We start from the raw sequence: 19,905 nt of genomic DNA, 5'->3' as shown, positions 1-19,905 counted from the left end.
CTAGGGACGATGATGAGTCTCTTTCTCATTTTTGCATGCCTTTGCAAATATGGAACTTGGAGTTCGGGGATGCATCATTTATGTAAAGCCAATATACCCTTAACAATTTTTTGATATATACCATAAGCTTCTTTGATATAGATGCGATAATGATCTAATATATATCTCTAGTAGCATCAAACTCTTGATATATAGTTTTTCATAATATCCTTTAATATATAGCACATGACCCAATGCATATCTCCAACAATATTAATAAATAGTTTTCAGAATATGATGTTCGTTAGTATTCAAATTGTGGCCAGTTGATCGCTTGGGGATGGGAACTATGGAAGGACAAGAAAGAAGAGAGATAGATGGGGAGCTATGGACAGACGGCATCCCTCGAAATCATGTAGATAGAAGGGCCTTCATTAACAGAAAAGAATAAAGGATTAGTTTAGTTCGCGGGAAAAGAAGGAGAAAAATATGGTCAATTGCTTCTTGTTTCATTGAAGTTTTCAAAAAAAAGAGATAAGAAAATAGCATTCCTATGAAAATAAGATTTCTATTAAAAAAAATTAATAAGAAACATAGAAAAGCTACTTTCTTACTGATTGGAAATTGTAATACTTTTTTTTTCAAAACTACTTTTAAGCCAAAATCTCTTTCTTTATTAAGAGTATAATAGATATTTTACATAACTTTTTCAGAAAAAAAAGATGTTCAACCAAATATAATCTACTCTGAAATAGTCATATCTGGTCAACTAAATATGCCAAAATTATATATATAATATATATATATATATATATATATATATATATATATTATATATATATATATATATATATATATATATATATATATATATATATATATATATATATATATATATATATATATATATATATATATATATATATATATATATATATATATATATATATATATATATATATATATATATATATATATATAGATGAGTCCACAAGGTTTTCGGACATACTGGGGGATCTTTATTCACGCATAATAAGACAATGTCATAGGTGATAAACGAGCGGAGTAACCTTGGCGGCATTTCCTCCTTTCTGCAAAACACAACTTATGGCGGACGGAACCCAAAACTGTTGTAACGACCGTTAAATCGCCGAAAACAACCATTCGGATCCAAGTCCACAAGTTCCACAAAGAGAGTCCGGGAGATCATAGCCACAGAGAGGCGGAGAAAATGGCTCGGCTCGAGAACCTCATCCGCCCGCCGATGCGATGCGGCGCGGTGGCGAAGCGCTCCATCTTCCCCTCTCTGCCGGCCGCCGGCTTCGCTCGGGGAAGGAAGTGGGGGAAGGCCGGCCGAATGACCCTTGCTATCGCTGCCAGGCTTGGCCGCGAGGACCCCGATTTGCTCCTCCGAGCAGCTCTCAGGGCCGCGTCCCTTCGATTCCAAGAGACCCTTCGACCAGGTGTAGATCGCTCTGAGTTTCTGTGCTTTCTTGTTTCTGGTGTTTTATGTTATTCGAACAATGAGGTCCAGAAGCACCGAACCTATTTGAAGGAATGCTTCCCTTAAACGATCTTTCTAGCAAATATAGAAGGTAAAACTACCCAATTCCTTGCAAATATAGAGCAAATATAGAAGGTAAAACGATCATTTTGTGGTGAAAATCCCTCTAGGAGGAGCAGAAAATAAGCATGCTCTTCTCAACTATCGGGTGAGATTAGGGGACAAAACCTTTTTTTAGCCTTAATTTTTTCCTTAATTCCTTGCCTACTTGTGTGTTTTCGCCATAATCTTGACAGAATACTTGGAAGAGAAAGGCCCAATCTCGAATTAATGGAGAAGAATTTATATTGGATGGGGGGAAATTTGCTTAATTTTATGTATGGTCTATCTTAGCAAGCTTTAAAAGCGGGAGTCTTTTGCTTTAGTTTTCTCCTGAAAGATGCTGAGAATTAAAAAGTTGTGGTACCCCATGAGAAAATCAAGTTCACTTTGTTGAGTAATTTGGAAAAGAGATTATTGTTTTATTCTATATTTTTGTGCATGTATGGATTCTTGATTGTGGTATTGTGGTATTCTCATACTTGCTTTTTTTTTAATTGATGTGACTGTTGAAGTTGGATAAAAGAAAGCTTTTTTTTTTTTTTTTAAATTATGCACTTGCGTGTGTTTTCCATTTCATATTGATGTGAATCTCGAAGTTTTTTTATTGCACTCATGCGTACATGTTAATATTTTTATTGTTGTGAGTTTTGAGTCAGAAATAATGTAAGCTTGATATGATTGTACTAATGAATGCGGATTGACAACGATGTTTTGTTTTTTTTTTAATCCTTGGAAGTATCATTCACCCACAATTTGTAGAACTGAACATAGTAAGTGAGAGGCATAAATTATCCTATTTTGAGCAAAAACAGCTAATGATTTTGTAAATTTTTAGGCTACATATTCATATTTCATGTAGATTTCTTCTCTTTCTTTCAGTTTCCATTTTATCAGTAGGATTCTAGTTATTTTCAAACAATTCTCATAGTTTGCCATTAATAGTTGGGAATGGTTACTCTAGAAAAATTGGTTGATATGATTGGTCAATTCATTCATATATTGGTATTGGTTTGATATTCTGAACAACAGATCCTCTTTTCGTTGATCCATATGCCTGCTGCCTTCTTTCCCCTATCAGTGGTCATTGGGATGTGGAGGAACAACCTCCAGTTTTAACAACTACACTATCTCCATGTCACTATAGGTTAGCAACAAAATTCCTTGATGACAAATTGCTTAGTTTGGCGAGCAGTATGGACAAAGTGAGGCAGGTATTTGATAATTTAAAATTTGTAAGCATTCCTTGTTATCACTGTTGGATTAAGGTTCTCTTATACTACATAGATTGTTTTGTTGACAGATGGTATGGACACCCGCCCATATAGGCTGAGTTGGCCTCAGCCATCCATTATATATGATGTCTCTCCAAAAAGTGTCTTCAAGGTAGCATCTCAAAGGCTTAAAGGTAAGTGAGCTCTCTCAAATAAAATTTTCATAATTGTGAAATTTCTCTGCTACTCACCCTGGAAGGAGTCTCATACTTTTCTTTTGCTTGCTTTGTTATTTAACTTCATGATTTCGTTGAATACTAGAACTATAGAAACCATCTTTTGTCATACTAGGGGAAAATTCTATTTTAATTTCTAGAGATTGCGAGCCATCGTGAGAGTGGTGAGTGCTCTTTACCCATGAATTGAAAGTTTGACTTTCTAGATAATTATGACAAACTGAGGGAGTTAAATTGACATTTTGGAATTGCTTCCCCCGTCCTATTTTCTTTTTTCTAGTTTATTGTAGGTTTCCTTGGTTAAGCAAATAGCAAATGAAGTCCTAACTTGACATATGGATATTCCTAATCCCAAAAGCTCAATTTCACGTTCTTGATTTAAGAACCTTAAGTACAAAGTTTGACTGCGTAACTAAAATTATTTTTGCGCTGCTAACCTCAAAAAATGAAAAGAAGCTGAGCTAGCACATAAAACCAAGCTTTAATATTATTGTGTACTTACTAAATGAATCTTGGAATTGGTTTGCATTATGCCTTTATAACATGATGTACATTGTAAGAAATGTCTTCTATTTTTAGTTCAAAGAGGGATCCTTGAGAAAAAAAGAGAAAATGTTGAGGAGTATGAAAAATTATCTTTAATAAACTTGTGAACATCTAAAAGATGCGAAAATAACTCGATGAAATTTCTCTTTATCTATGCATAACTTGCATAATCACCCAATCAAGTTGGTGTTGGATATTTTGGTGATCACGAGGGAAAAGATTGATAATGGTAAAGTCTAGCTTTTAAAGCTTTGATGGCAAATCATCTAAATAAGGAACAATATTGAAATGAGCAAAGATATCATTGATTTATCTCGGACAAAATGAAATGGATTTGAACCCTTGGCCTGATGAGGACGTCAGAGCTTAAACGGGGGGAGTATGTAAGGATCCGTGCGGGCGTGTGTTTAGCCCCACATCGGAAATTCACCAAGAAAATCTTGGGTACTTATATAGAACTAAGGAACCCAAATAATACTTTCTAGCTAGCCATTTTTGGGTGAGGTCCTGGGTTGTTACAATAGATTTCGAGAAATATTCAAAATTTACTTTAACAAGGATACATATAGAAAGATCTTTGAGAAATTAGTTATAATAGCAAAAATTGGACAACTATCCATTTTAAATGTTGATATCAATATTCGATGATTAAATTCTCCATCTGCTCCTTCCCCTAATCACCCTCATCCTTGCACATTGAAATGCCATAGCAAGCCTTCAACATGTACCCTCCCCCCATTTAATCTTCATGTTCCCTCCCCTTCAAAACCCCCCTCCTGGACTATGGTGGATCCATTGTTTTCTATAATGGCTATAAACACCATCCACCTCATCCATCTTTCCTCCATAATGGTTTTGCTTGTTTTGATTGTTAGATCTTATTCCGGTTGGAAGGCTGAAACCAAGGTCTACTGTACCGACCTGTATCACTCTGTAGTGATCGTATCATACCATACCAATAAAGTGCCAGCATGTTGTCGAGGTTTGTTCTGGTATATTAGCTGAATTGGTTTGTATTAATTCTAATAGAGAGGAACTGCCCATGCTGCCCGATATTGACCTATATCACACTGTTTCAGGCTGTACCTTTGTTAGGAGTGAGAAGTCTTAGTTCGGGGTACATATCGTACCCTACCATACCGATTGTACCATTCCGAACTAGTAACATATCGGTGTGCTTCTTGGTACTAGTTTTGCAGACCTTGACTAAAACCCTTCTTGGCCAAGCTAAGATCCTATCCTATAGCTCTCATGGCCAGCTATTGAGCATGGGAAAATGAAGACTGCCCACCTCCCATCTGACCAAAGTGCTAGAGTTGACTGGAACTTATTGGAGCATGATGCTCAACATCTATGTCATTAAGAAAGCTGCTACCATTCTTCACCACTTCCTATCTACTTGAACCCTCTTTTCTCCAGCAACTGTTAGACATAAATTTCCCTCATCTCTCGAATGCCAAGCAAATCTCAGTTAATGTATTTATCTTGTACCCATTTTTTTTTGGATATTTCATTTTTTAATGGCCAAGAAAATTTATCCCAAGCAAATCTCAGTTAATGACAAACTGCTGTGTCTCAACAACTGAAAACAATGTCCCTATCTTGTTATTATCTTTTCACTACTTAAGATTGTTATCACCTGATTAGCCACTTGCACATGCAGATTGTATCCCCTGGTCTTGTTGGTTCAGCTAATGGAGTACTGTTCAAATAGGGGATGGGAGGAGATCTAGTTGGCTAACATAGGGGATCTAGTTGGCTAACATAGGTGGCTCATTGGGTGACAGTAGAATGAGGATCACTTGCAAGAATACACAAAAAAAGAAGGACGAGACATTGGTGAGAGCCCTATCAACATTTTATAGGGAATGCTAAACCTAGAGGCTCATGTGACTGATCCAATATAAGAAAAGATTAGCTTGGGTTTTTCATGAGGGGGGGACCGTACAATTACCAAATTGTGTAAATCCTTTGTGTGGAAGGTCTTGTAATTCAGACAAAGATGACCACCTCCTTATTATCTCATTTGCCCATGTCAAAGGCAATGGCTTGATTTTGCTATTGCTTCTATTGCTGTATCCTTGATGCGTAAGCCCCCTATTTCATGATCATACTATGTGAACATACATGCAGTGTACGAGGGGGGTGGGGGTAGGTTAAGATTGGGCTGTCTTTTCCTTTAGGAATCTTTACCTATGTATCCAGCAACAATGTTATGAAAATCTTCATGCAATCTGTACCTATGAGAGTGGTGATAATTATATGTCACTGAAGATACTAGGTGTTTTGGTTTGCTTAGCTTACAGTATTAACAAGTTAAACATGAAATGGAGGTGGAAGGGGCCTTTTGGAGGTTACTTAATAAACATCTATGGGAAACTAACCTCTATGTCACAATTGTCCTATATCTAAATCTCCATAGATTATGTGATGTTAAACATATCTGATTGATCATATATATATGTGTAAGCTAATAATTTTGCTAATAGTTTTTTTAGAGGATTATAGAACAATCTTTCCATATATTGAGCTGCTTCAGTTTTGATCTTATCCTAGTACAATTTTTCAGTCTTTATCAATAAGCTGGTTACTGTATCTCTCAAAAAATCATATTGAAAGAATTTAGGAAAACATAAATGGTGGAAAATAGATTAAGATGGTTTAATTTGGATCAAGAAGTTTGAATACATTTATAATTGGAAGTGGTGAAGCCTTGACAAAGTGGCAATAGAGATCACACAAGTTGTTTTTTTAATGAAGGAATCCATGATCTTGATAGAGAAGAAGGAGGAAAGCCTTAAAAGGAGTGGGAGACAGCTTTAAAAGAGGTTGCAGCAGGGACTTGGTAAACCCTGTTATGAAGAGCATGACATTTGATAGGAATGTATGGTCAATCTATCTCAAATCAGTGCATTAGGGATCATGCTATTTTTTTGCCCGCTTTTCCCTTTTTTTCATAAGAGCTAATTGGTCATGGTTATGATTGAACTGATGCAATGCCAACTCAGAATATTCTCTTCGCCATTACCTTGTGTTCTTTCTCATATAAATTCTAGCTCATATGCATGCATGATGTCATAAATTTTGGACTTATGACGTGCCTCATGCCCTTTTTTCCTTGGATATAGTAGGTGCTGGAGCTAAAATTTCAAGAAACTGCATGCTAGTCCATGTTCCTCTGGAGTCTTCTGATTTACAGGCAATTTTTTGTGAGAAAGGCTTTAAAGGTGACAAACCAAGTTTATGGGTGCTTCAGGTGAAACATGGAATTTACAATACAACTATTTCTTAACAAGATCATTACAGCCATGTAAATTGTTTAACTTGACACTTTATCACCACCTTGCATGTTTATTCCAGTTTCCTAGTTCTTGTTTTAGAGCAATCAACAAGAAGTACATTTCTTGTCCCAGTTGAAATAATGATTGATGGTTGATTGAGTTCCTTAAGCTACCAATTTGCAGCTTCTTCTGGTGTCAAAGAGGTCCCCGATATAGTCTAGATAGCCCTGACCTGCTTTAACAATTACTATGCTAAGATGCTTACGAGGGTAAATACCAGCATTTATGTTCCTTGCAGGGGCTACCGCTGTTGACTTCAACAGGCTTGAATGACATTTTGTTTGCCATCAGCAATTTAGCCATGAAAGGAAGCTTTTTAATTGGAGAATTGCCTCTCTGTTTTCTGGGGACTGAAATTGGAGACATGGTTGATTCATTATTCTACTGTCAATCTCTATCTCTTTTCTTCTACCATTCAGTTTCACTTGTGATAGTTGCTTGGCATTTTTCTTCTTTTCTTATGGCAGCCTGCAGCGCAGAAGTATATGGAAAAACTTTTTATAAGTCATGGTTTCAGAGCTGATGCATTTGACTATGGTGAAATTGCAAAAAACATGCTCTTGGAACCTCCATCAGGAGCTTACAAGAATGTCCTTTTCATTGCAGAACAGTTGCGGCTATCTGATTCTCAGGTGATCAAACTTGGATGAATCTAAGCTCTTATTGTTCTATTCCATTTCATTTTTTATTAGCTTAAATAATATTTTAACCCAGAACTATTAGAGGGAGTGCTGGCAAGTGTGCGGGATGATCCAGCAATTGGATAACAAGGATGCCCAGAAGGTTTTCCATTCATAGACTAATTAATCTACCTGAAGCTAGCAAATAAATGAAAGCTTACGTGTATGCTTATTCATCCTCATGTTTTCCTAAGATGGAGTCCTTAATGACTTTCTTGGTGATCGTAGTCTAGAACCTTAACAAGATCAAATTTTATCATAAAGCAATGATTGGTGATCTATGGTATCCCGATTTGATAGGGGTATCAGTCGGAGAGACTGTTTCTATCCCGTGTTGAGGCTTTTTCTCTTATCCTGTCTCCTCCTTTTAACTATGCCGGAAAGTCGCCCATTAACTTATGAGATATGATTGGATAGTTTCGACTCTTGGGTGGCAGAAATGAGGTTTCCAAACACCCTGTAAATGCAGGCTAGCACCAGCATTGCAGTGTATTTAGTGTGAATAATTCTTTTTCTTTTTTTTTTGAAAAAGAAGCTTTTTGAAAATACTGATCTTGTAACCCTATTAAACTGGTATTTGTAGGTTGCCTTTAAATTTGATTGCTTTATGTGCGTATCAATGTTTATAATCATGAGTTGATACCGAGGGTGCCTTCCTCTAGCAAAAGCTCGTTCGCTATGTTGATGTGGGATTTTAGCTCAAATGAATTTAGATATTCATTTGTTAAGTGCAAGCACTGAGCTGACGTGAATATTTCCTTGCATTTCTCTTTCCTGATATCATAGATGGAGAGCTGGTGGATGCACTTTGAAAGGATGGAGGAAGAAGGGGATGAAGAAGGATTTGAAGAACTTTAGCATGTTGAAGAAACCACTGTGTTTGAAAAGTGATACAGCGATTCTGTTAAATGCTAATAACACTTTTAGGCACATAGTTTTGATTAAGTATCAACATTTGGCTTTCTAAAATGAGAAGTTCCCACAAATTACTACTTTTTTGTGGGCTTTTGATATCTATGCAGCGCATATTTACCTTTTTCTTTTTTCTTTTATTGGAGAACCTATTTAGTATTAGAACAATGACATGGCCACAGACCCAGCGTACTTGGGTTTTCCTCGGTCTGTGAAATTACTATCGCAGCAACTCGTGCAGTTTTGCTTTGGTGTAATTCTGCCGGTGCAGATCTCCTGTTATGCATTCATTCAGCTTCTTTTACTAGAATCCTGCATATAGGGTTAAAAATAGATCCATCTGGAACTATTTTTGTATTTAAATCTATCAGAATATAGATAAAAATTTAAGCATCCAATTAATATCTGTATCCATATTCATATTCTTAAAAAAAAAATAGATATGAATATGAATCGGATTGAATAGTTGTCTATCCATATTCTATTTATAATCTTATTTAATTTTATATAACACTTATAAACTTTTAAATATCTATATATATATATATAACCATATTAATATTCTATTAATTTGATTTATAATTCGTATGGCAATATCTTTAATTCCACGATTATAAAGTTTAATTATCTAACTTTTAATTATCCGACTTATATCTAAATTTTTATCCATTCTTTCGATATCTGGTTGATATCAATATCTATTTAAAATAAATATAGATATAAATTTTTGCATTCAATTAATATTTGTAATTGTATTTACCAAATAAAATAAATATAGATATAGATATACTAGTATTCAATCCAATTTCAACCTTATCTGTATATGAAATTGATGCCGCACCAAGCACAGGGAAATCGGCTGCGGCGAGGGTCCAACTCGGGTGTCTGTTGTGGTGTTGCAATGGGAAACAGAAGAGGAGGAAAGGAGAATAGGAGGAGAAGAAGAGTGGGAGATCGGCAGAAAGAGGAGAGGAGGGAGAAGGAAAGAGAGGAGAGAGAAGAAGAAAATGTGGGGGGAAAAAGGATTTCTTAATTTTTCATTAACCCTAATCAACATAAAAGTTCCCTATAAATAGAGCCCAAATAAGAACAATTAAAATAAGACCTCCTCTACACAAAATAATTCCCAATGAACCCGAAATACACAAATAAACTCCAAAATGCGAACAAGCCCAAAAATAAAATGGTGGACCAAGCGGGGACATAATCAGCTCCGATGTCCCCATCAACTCCTTCCGGATGGGAAGAACTCGACCCCGTCGAGTGCAGGTCTGGCCGGCTGTCGTACTGCTCCAGAAGGTCAGGGTTAAGGCACTGCAACTCGACCCTCGAAATCCACGTCACATCCGATTCGAGTCGACCTTTCCACCGAACAAGGTAACGTTGGTAACTTCCTCTCCTGGTAGATATAACCTTGCTCATCTAATATATGTTCTATGTGTTCTCTGCATGCATGAAACTTTGGAGGTGGAGGCTCAATAGCAGATGATGGGTCAAGGTGATCAATAAAGGCGGGTGTATCAACAAAAGGGTCAGAAGGAATGAATGTTGACTTCTTGTATGGGACTAAATCTTCAATATTAAATATCGCACTAATCCCATAGTCTTCAGAAAGATCTACAACATAAGCATTCGAACTGATTTTCTTTATGACTTTGAACGGTCCCGCACTACGAGATTGCAACTTTTTGAACGTTTCCGAAGGAAGTCGTTCAGGTTTAATTCTTACCGTGACATAATCGCCTACATTCAATTCTTTATAACGTATGTGCAAATCAGCAAGGGATTTATATTTTAAATTATTAGAGTGAATACGTTTGCTGATTTTCTGATGCAATGAATGCAGGTATGAAGCAAATGATTATACAGACTCAAAGACTCTATGTTGATGAGACATGGGAATCAAGTCTATGGGTTGCCTAGGTTTATATCCATTCACCACTTCGAAAGGACTCATGCCTAAGATCCTATTGACCGAACTATTGTATGCAAACTCGGCGGTTGGTAAAACGAGATCCCAAGTCCTAGCATGCTTACCTACCAGATAAAAGATTCCCTAGACTTCGGTTGACAACTTCTGTCTGACCATCAGTTTCGGGATGATAGGCAGAGGAAAATTTTAATTTGGTGCCCATCATGTGCCAAAGGGTTTTCCAAAAGTAGCTCATGAATTTAACATCCCTATCGGACACAATAGATTTTGGGAGGCCATGGAGTCTAACGACTTCGTCAAAATAGAGTTTCGCAATCCTAGAAGCATCAGAAGTCTTAGAACAGGGGAGAAAATGAGCCATCTTAGAGAATCGGTCCACCACTACAAAAATGGAATCGTGTTTGGTGGAGATATGTGGAAGCCCTAACATGAAATCCATACTAATATCTTGCCAAGGACAATCAGGAACGGGTAGTTGAGTGTAAAGGCCAGTGTTCTGTTTACGTTGTTTGGCTAGTTGACATGTGCGACACTGACCGACAATTTTGGCCACGTTTCTCTTGAGACTCGGCCAGAAGAAACGTCTCTCCACCAACTCGATGGTTTTGTCTCTCCTGAAATGTTCAGACAGTCCTCCAGCGTGTATTTCCTATACTAGAAAATCTCTCAATGAGGTTCGGGGAATATAGAATCGGTCGGAGCGAAAGAGGTAATCGTCTTGTAAAAAGAAATCATCTTGTTCTCTCTCTACTCTATCTCGTAGGGTCAGGTATACATCACTAAAATCGGGACAGGTGGTATATTGTTCCATGATCCTTTCAAAACTAATTACTTCAGTACTCATCACGGATAGGAGGAAGATCCGTCGACTGAGCGCATTAGTAGCCTTATTTTCAACTCTGGCTTTATGTTTCATGACAAAAGTATAGGCTTGAAGAAACTCAATCCAACGGCCGTGCCGATGATTCAATTTCTTTTGGGAGTTGAGATACTTTAAAGCCTCATGGTCAGAGTACAATATAAATTCTTGCGATAGCAAATAGCGCCAATGTCGCAAAGTTTGAACTACCGCATAGAATTCCTTATCATAGGTGGAATAACGTAACCTACCGTCGCTTAATTTTTCGCTAAAGAACGCGACAGGGTGACCTTCTTGGCTTAACACGCCACCTATGCCAACGCCAGAGGCATCACATGCGACCTCGAATACTTTAGTGAAATCAGAGAGACGCAAGACAGGCATTTCGGTCATCCTTTTCTTAATTTCATTAAAAGCTTGGGATGCCGACTTAGTCTAAATAAAGTCTCCTTTCTTCATGCAATATATATTGGGAGACATTATCGAACTAAAATTTCTAATGAAGCGACGATAGAAAGTAGCCAAGCCATGAAAACTACGTACTTCCGCTAAGGTCTTGGGCTCAGGCCAATCGACTATCGCGCTTACTTTTTCCGGATCAGCGGAGACACCCTTAGAAGACACTATAAACCCTAAGAAGGTGACGTGATCGGTCAGAAAGGCTCACTTCTTGGGGTTTGCAAAGAAGCTTTCATTTCTAAGGACATCACAAACATGCCTTAAGTGTGAGAGATGGAGCTCTTGAGTTTGACTATAGATGAGGATGTCATCAAAATATTAACGACAAATTTATTCAAGAAAGGTCGAAAGATCTGTATCATCACCCTCATGAAAGTATTAGGAGCATTTGTTAACCCGAACAGCATCACTAACTATTCGTAGAGTCCATCTTTGGTCTTAAAGGCAGTTTTCCATTCATCCCCAGGACGAATCCGAATCTGGTGGTATCCACTCTTTAGGTCGATCTTGGAAAAAATTGTAGCACCAGACATATAGTCCAAAAAGTCGTCCAGCCTAGGAATGGGAAAACGATACTTAACCGTGATTTTATTAATAGCACGGCTATTGACGCACATCCTCCAAGAGCCATCTTTCTTGGGAGTGAGGAGTGCGGATACAGCATAGGGACTCAAACTCTCACGAATATACCCTCAAGTGATGAGTTCGTCAATTTGACGTTTCAGTTCAGTGTGCTCGTTTGGGTTGAGCCTATGATGGGGAAGATTTGGCAAGGATGCTCGAGGAATGAGGTCAATTACGTGCTGGATATCACGCATCGGAGGAAGTGTATCTAGAAGATCCTTAGGAAAACAGAGTGAAACTCCTCCAACTAGGACTCCACATTGATAACCCTAGCCATGAGGGCAAACACAGGTGATTGGCTTTCGATATCTTTCATTACCTCTTTCGAAGTAATGATGTGAAGTGACTCATCTTTCCGTAGTGTAGCACTCTTCTTTTCAGGGGCGGGCTCTCTAGGAGGCAATGAATTCAGTATATTTTTTCGACCCTGGAACATAAAGCTACACGAATCGACCGACCATGAAGTGTGACGTCCCTATCGTATAACCAATAAAATGACTTGACCTACAGCCATCGGAAGGCAGTCGCACCAGATCTCGTCTTTATAAGATAGGAATTGAATCGGGACAAGGCATCTTTTCCGACACCGAGATGGACGTCTTATCTACCCAGGCTACCTTATATGGGTTGGGATGAGGGGTAGATTTCAGGCCGAGGCGGAAAACAATTCCAGATGCTATAGCGTTGATGCAACTTTTGCTATCAAATAGGATTTTGCATGTTTTACCATTGATTTTAATAAGCGTGTAAAATAGGGAGGTTCTACGCCAATCTTGTTCGGTCTTGGTTTGAGCTAGAGTACACCTAACCACATGAAGCCTCGGGTTTTGTTCATTTCGATCAGTGGGCTCATTTTGGGGTTCAGTCTGGATAAACTCTAATCCGGTCTGTTCGTCTCCAAAGTTGTCTACAAAATCCTCGATGTTTGGTTCATAGACTTCTTCGATATATTCAATCTCCTGGGTCCCTACTTCAAGTTCAGTCATTAGATAGGTCTTGGCGTTATATTGGGACGCGATATGGCCAAATTTTTGGCACCTGAAATACTGGGTTTGGCTTCTTGAAGGTGGGTTGGAACCTAGTATGCCTTTTCCTTTATCAGTTGACAGACTTTGAACAGGCATCGGGGACGACCTAGTCGGTGCTTGGCTAGAGCCGGGCTGGTTAGGATGGTTGGAAAATGGTCTGGATTGCGAGAGATAGCTTTGATTAGATCAGGCTCCTGGGGGTATGGACCGAGAGTCGGTACGTCTCACTACAGGGATTCGTAAGAAACTATCCACATCTTGAGCCAACTAGTATGCTTGGCCAAGGGTAGTAATCTCTCGGAGAATTAATTCTTTCTGGATCTCCTCGCGGAGTCCTGTCCGAAACCTAGAAAGGGTAACAGTCTCCTCTTCGATTACACCGCATCTCATATGAAACTCCTCAAATCGTGCAATGTAATCGGCAACGGTTGATGTCCCTTGAGTTAATTTCTGCCACCTATCCATAAGGTGTTGTCGGTAAGAGAATGGCAGATATTTCTCATTCAACTTTTCTTTCATATCCTCCCAGGTGGTGATACGAGGAAGCCTTTGGGTTTCACGCATATGTTCAACATTATGCCAGTACCAGTGAGCTTGCCCAATAAGCTTCATTTTAGCGAACCGTACTTTTCTATCATCAGTCATTTCGTACCACTCAAAATAATTATCCCTGGCTGCTCTCCAATCAAGGTACACGCTCGGCTCTAATTGACCAGCAAATGTGGGGGCATCTACTCTTACAGTACGAAGTGGTCGCTCGTCAAGATCGCGTTGGTGATCAGGAGGAAGTTGGTTCCTAGGGGGATAGAAAAAAGCTACAGGTGGTGTGGCCAAACTAAGCTCGAAATAAGCTGCGATTGGGGTTGACGGTTCAGGAGTCCTAGGATGTTGCACTAGAGCACAGATCTCTCGTTTGAATTCGTTATGATCAGCTCGTAATGCAGCGATTTGTTCCACAAGATCTTGCAGAACTCTGGGGTCCATGGTGGTTAAAGGGTTCTGAGAGTCAGTGAGGAGGTACTCTCTACCACTACGGGTTGGCATGCAGGGATTACACTAGTTGATGATATGACATGCAATGCTACTAATGAACCCTAACTTACCAAATGTAATGCATGACAACCTACTAATGCAACCTACTATGAATTCAGAAATCAGCAAATTTTCACCAAATAACTTAAAAGTAAATATTACCAATTTGTACTTCGGATATTTCAGAATTAAAGTATGAAATTAGTCACTATAAGAAGTTAGGTTGCAAACTCGTATTACGGTCGTTCTAATCCTAAAGTAATATGTTCTATGGATGTTGAGAAATATCATGTCGCTAGGGTGTGCTAATTTAATATCTAGATTTAGAGGGTAAATAGGACGGGTGTGGTAATATATGTTCTAGGTTTCAAAATTTGACAGAAAAGTAAGTTTTTAAAATATGGCTATCATGCAAGAGAACTAGAACACAATTAGATAAACAAGCCCAAAAGAAAGAGGAATCTGTCACCTGTGGTGAATGCAGTCAACCAGAATCATGTACTCGTGCACTGGGGCAACGATCGGGGTGCGGTTGCAGCCGATGGACTCTCGAAACGGCTCCAATTGGGTCTGATCACAGCAACTTGGTGGGTCTACTGGGGTCTTAATTTGTAGAGGCCTGCAAGTTTGTAGGTTTGATGGATTGGCTCTCAGAAGAGAGGAGTGGCTCGGGTTATGGGCCTTGGGCCTGTTGGCCTTGGACCCGAAGCAGAGAAGGGTGTGAAGGCCTGGTAGCAACGGCTCGGCTGGGATGAAGGGTTCGGTGCCGAGAACCCTTTGAGGTCGCAGAGAGAGGAAGAAGGGGGGGGGGGGGGGGGGTCGGGTGAAGTGTTGGAGAGGTGAAGCGGGTTTGGGGACAGGGGAGCTCGGGTAAGTGGCCGGCGGTGAGAAAGATGGGACGGGAAAGAGGAGCTCGGGTGAGCGGTGCTTTAGTGTGAAAGGGATTGAGTGGGGGCGGCCGGCGGTAAGAACGATGGGTAGGGAAAGAGGGGCTCGGAGGCGACGGCGCGCGGTGACGAGGGGACACCGTGAGGAAGCAACGGCACCTCGGCGGTTCGGCGAAGACGGCGGCGGAGGAGCGGCGACGATGGCAGCAGCGGCAGGGCGACGACGGCAGCAGCGGCAGGGCGACGACGACGACAGCGACGGTGGGCGACGACAGCACGGTGTGGAGCGGTGGCGCTTGGATGAAGACGGCGTTCGGCGACGGGGCGACGACGAGCAATGGCGGGTGGACTCCGGCGGCGGGGAAGCACCGTGGATGAACGGCGGCTCGGCGTAGACGGTGTCGGTGGCAACAGTGGCGGAAACCCCCTAGGGTTTCCCTTCGGCAGGAACAGAGGTAAGCAGTTTTTTTTTCTTTTTTTTTTCGAAGGACACGTGCAGGTCACGTGCTTTCACCTGACCCGCTCACGTGCGATCAATACAGGTGGAAGTCACGTGCAGGTCACGTGATCCTACGGATTTTTTTTTTTTGAACCTTTACGGGTTCGGGTTATCGGGTTCGGATTTTTGGTGGAAACCCGCTCCGATAACCGTTAGATCGAGCACGTGCAGATCACGTGCACCTTTTTTTTTTGGATTCTGGACCTGGGCTACCGGGTTGTGGGTAACGGGTTTTTTCTAGTCATCTTCTATCGGAAAAAAAAAAAAAAAAACTTCAAGTCAATACATGGGCCCTTCACTACTTCTAGTCATCGCATGGGACCTCCACTACTTTCCATCCTCTCCTGACTTTTGAAACGCCAACTACAATGCAAGCAAAGACTTCTAGACATCCCATGTGCGCTTCTAGTCATTGCAAAAAACTCCAAAAAATAATTATATTGCAAGTAAAGACTTCTAGTCATTGCATGTGCTTCATTAAGCATGGCTAAACCATTAGCTTGTTTGCTCATGGATGTGGCCAAAAGAGACCAGTATGTCACAACTTGTATTTTTAATTGTTACAGGACATGCGATATCCTGGGAAACAATCCTTGAGATACGGAGACAATTCCATGCGCACAAAAATGAACAGGAATATTTGAAAGATATTCCGATTAAAAACCCGATAACAAGTTAGGTGCTGCCTCACTCGGATATTGACCCAGGCTTCTGCCCATCCTAAGTTCAAAAAAGTACGCAAAAGTTAGGTTCTTCAACATTATAGGTCTAGCATTTTCGTCGACCAGGACTTGCGTGGCCGTTTGCAAGCAAGTCTTGTCTACCGATACAGTAATCTGGACAATCCTTCAGCTTTAAATGGGATGTCGATGGATGTACCACCCAAGGACTTCTACCCTTCACTGAGATGTCTACCTCCGACGCCGAGTTTGAATTGCTCAACAAGAAAATCCCCATTCTTCTCCATATGGAGCGAAAACTATCCTTACTTTTGATGGTATGTCTGCTTACAGGAATCTCAGCAACCACATATGACGAATTCACATACAATGGATTCCAAAGGAGTGAGTTGTACCTTGATGGCGTAGCAGAGATCACACCCAATGGCCTTCTGAGATTAACCAACGCTACAAGGAACCAGCAAGGACATGGATTCCACAGAGTGCCACTGCATTTGAAGAACACCTCAGATGGTAATGTTTACACTTTCTCTACTTGCTTTGTTTTTGCAGTACTCCCCGAATATTCAGATGTGGGTGGCGATGGACTTGCACTTGTGCTCTCTCCAACCAGGGGGCTCCCTGGAGCTCTGCCCAAACAATACCTTGGTCTCTTCAACTCTACCAATAATGGCAATTCATCAAATCATGTCCTTGCTATTGAGCTAGACACCGTCTACAATAGGGAGTTTGGAGATATTGACAGCAACCATGTCGGAATTGATATCAATGGATTGAGGTCGAAAGACGCCGCGCCAGCATCTTATTTCACTGAGAAAATTGGCAAGTTTAACAACCTCAGCCTTACAAGCGAGGAACCAATGCAGGTATGGGTAGATTATAGCAATCCAGAGAAGAAGCTAAATGTCACAATATCCCCCATCAGTGTGCCCAAACCAAGCCGTCCGTTGTTGTCTTCTTCCATTAATCTCTCCTCAGTAATATTAGACACCATGTATATTGGCTTCTCTTCTTCTCCAGGCTCCATTCTAACATCCCATTATGTTCTGGGTTGGAGCTTTAAGATGAATGGGCAAGCGCCTGCCCTCAACATGTCCAGCCTTCCTTCGCTTCCTTTGAAAAAGCATAGAAGCAAGCTAACGTCTTTGATAGTTTGGCTGTCCTTAGGAGTAGTGGTGTTCATAACTATAACCGCGTCCAGTATTGCTTACATAATAAGAAGAAAGGCAAGATATGCTGAAGTTCTTGAAGAGTGGGAGCTAGAAAATAGAACTCATAGATTCTCATATAAAGAACTATTCAAGGCTACCAAAGGCTTTCCCGAGAAAAATCTTTTGGGAGTTGGTGGTTTTGGAAGAGTTTACAAAGGCGAGCTGCCGACCTCTAAAACTGAAATTGCAGTGAAGAGGATTTCTCATGATTCTAAGCAAGGAACGAGGGAGTTTGTTGGGGAGATTGCGAGTAGCAGTGAGCTCCGTCACCGCAATTTGGTCCACCTTCTTGGCTATAGCCGTAGGAAAGGGGAAGTCCTTTTGGTCTATGAGTTCATGCCCAACGGAAGTCTAGACAAGCTCCTCTATGATGCAAACATGCCAACGACACTTAGCTGGAGTCAGCGACTGAAAATTATCAGAGGTGTGGCTTCAGGTTTGCTCTACCTGCATGAAGATTGGGAGCAGATTGTTGTACACAGAGATATAAAAGCAAGCAATGTCTTGCTGGACAGTGAAATGAATGGAAAGTTGGGAGACTTTGGACTATCAAAATTGTATGATCATGGTAGCGATCCCCAGATCACTCATGTAGTGGGAACTTTTGGTTATATAGCTCCAGAGCTCACTAAAACGGGCAGGGCAACTACGAGCACTGATGTCTTTGCCTTTGGGGTTTTCATACTTGAGGTTGTCTGTGGAAGGAGGCCAATAATGCAACAAGAATCACTGGATCTTCATTTGGTGGACTGGGTGAGGAGGAGTTGGAGGAATGGAGTAATTCCAGAGGTTATAGATGCAAGACTGGGGGGTGATTACCATCTGGGGGAAGTGGAAATGATCTTAAAGATTGGATTGCTTTGTTCAAATCCTGTGCCTGCAGCAAGACCAACCATGCGCCAGGTGATGCAGTTCTTGGATGGCCATCTTTCTCTGCCGCAAGTACCCAACGATGGGAGGGGCATCACTATTTCATCACCAGAGCTTGCTGAAGAATTAGAAGAATCAGAAGTTTCACTTGTAAACTGTTCCATCCACCGACAAAGAGCCAATCCTCTTGAAGGTTTTTGATTTTCTTGAATTTAGGTAACTGGTGGAATTTGAATGTAAGTGTTATATCTTATAGTTTCCTCTCTTCTCTCTTCACTTGGTGACATCAATGACAACTGATAGCTTGAGTTCTTCTTCTTCTTGTTTCTTTTTGTTTGTGTTTTTCTTTCTGTTTTTGTTTTTTTTCCATTTTCTATTTTCCTTCTAGCGTGGACTAGAAATTGTTTGGGATCTGTTGACAAATCCTCAGTAGCCTATTTTGATAGTATAATTGATGCCATTCCAAGATCCAAAAGTTGATTAATGGGGACCCAATTAGTTTTTTGTACATATGTTGGAATGTGGATGCATCTTGATCACCAGCATTCCATGCCTGAAATTTCCCTAATGCCTTCAAAGGTCAAATCTGTCATCAATTATTATAATGACATTGATTCTCAGCACCAACTGGGCAGCTATAGAGTCTCATTATGTTCTAAGATGGAGCTTTTGCTTATACGGCATTTCAGCAGTTAATTAAGCATAATATATGGAAGCTTTTCAAATAGCTGTATGAAGATAATTTTAAAACTTTTCAACTAAAACACACATATCTTGCGATGATACTGAAGGAAGAGGGACAACAATCATCCTAATGACTTCAGCTCAATCAGTTTGACCAGTGTTATAAAGAGAGTATCAAAGATTTTGGCAGAGAGATTGGCTCCTGTTCTACATTTTTTCCTACCCCACAGTTAGGATTCAGAGAAGGCAAATCCAAGACTGCTTCCTTAGAAGCATGAGATCATCCATCAAAGCAGGTTACTTGAAGAGCAAGGAATTGTACTAAAGATTGAATTTGGAAAAGCCTTTGACAGATGGAATAGGACTTCATTTTCTAAATGCTGTTCAATGAAGGGTTTCTTCTTCTATGGGTTCCATGAAGCAAGAATGTGATATTCTTCTTGGAAACCTAGTGTTTTGTTTTATGGACATGCAGGAAGCTAGATTTGTACTGTGTATAGGTGGCCCCCGCTGTCATGCTTCAAAATCGGGACATAACACGAACATGCTATCGAGGGATACCACTATGATAACACGAAGCCAACAATCATAATCTGTATAGAAATCCTAAAAAATGATCCATATCCAT

The 19,905-nt window shown here is 40.1% G+C and overlaps 1 protein-coding gene and 1 pseudogene across 6 annotated transcripts; both read left to right on the top strand.

The window, feature by feature from the left end:
* Positions 1-996: 996 nt before the first annotated feature.
* Positions 997-8,612, top strand: LOC103719716 (S-adenosyl-L-methionine-dependent methyltransferases superfamily protein). 5 transcript variants are annotated; one of them, XR_016399564.1, is made up of 8 exons: positions 997-1,442; positions 2,615-2,796; positions 2,870-2,990; positions 6,710-6,834; positions 7,140-7,286; positions 7,387-7,551; positions 7,634-7,702; positions 8,386-8,612. XR_016399564.1 is itself a non-coding variant. In XM_088716962.2 (7 exons), the coding sequence occupies exons 1-7, from the start codon at positions 1,211-1,213 to the stop codon at positions 8,455-8,457; spliced, it is 1,044 nt and encodes a 347-aa protein (XP_088573088.2). In that variant the 5' UTR covers positions 1,007-1,210; the 3' UTR covers positions 8,458-8,612. The 5 variants fall into 5 exon arrangements, 4 of the variants coding, with proteins under 4 accessions (XP_088573088.2, XP_088573090.2, XP_008807308.4 ...); XM_088716962.2 differs by lacking the exon at positions 7,634-7,702 and having other exon boundaries at positions 1,007-1,442; XM_088716964.2 differs by lacking the exon at positions 7,634-7,702 and having other exon boundaries at positions 1,009-1,442; positions 2,730-2,796.
* Positions 8,613-16,109: 7,497 nt separating this feature from the next.
* Positions 16,110-18,917, top strand: LOC103719717 (L-type lectin-domain containing receptor kinase SIT2 pseudogene; annotated as a pseudogene). Its single transcript, XR_015975822.2, has one exon. The product of XR_015975822.2 is annotated as an L-type lectin-domain containing receptor kinase SIT2 pseudogene (transcript).
* Positions 18,918-19,905: the final 988 nt, after the last annotated feature.

This window comes from Phoenix dactylifera, chromosome 2 (genome assembly GCF_051530095.1).
Source record: "Phoenix dactylifera cultivar Ajwa chromosome 2, Ajwa_hap1_PhDact_Kaust_v1.1, whole genome shotgun sequence".
Lineage (NCBI taxonomy): Eukaryota > Viridiplantae > Streptophyta > Magnoliopsida > Arecales > Arecaceae > Phoenix > Phoenix dactylifera.
The sequence above is the reverse complement of the archived record's forward strand: the minus strand, read 5'-3'. Positions and strand labels throughout refer to the sequence as shown.

Coding starts and splice junctions, on each gene's coding strand:
- LOC103719716 (XM_088716962.2), top strand. CDS start 1,211: ATGGCTCGGCTCGAGAACCTCATCCGCCCGCCGATGCGATGCGGCGCG. Junction 2,991..6,709: donor AGCATCTCAAAGGCTTAAAG/GTAAGTGAGCTC, acceptor TGGATATAGTAG/GTGCTGGAGCTAAAATTTCA. Junction 7,552..8,385: donor TGCGGCTATCTGATTCTCAG/GTGATCAAACTT, acceptor CTGATATCATAG/ATGGAGAGCTGGTGGATGCA.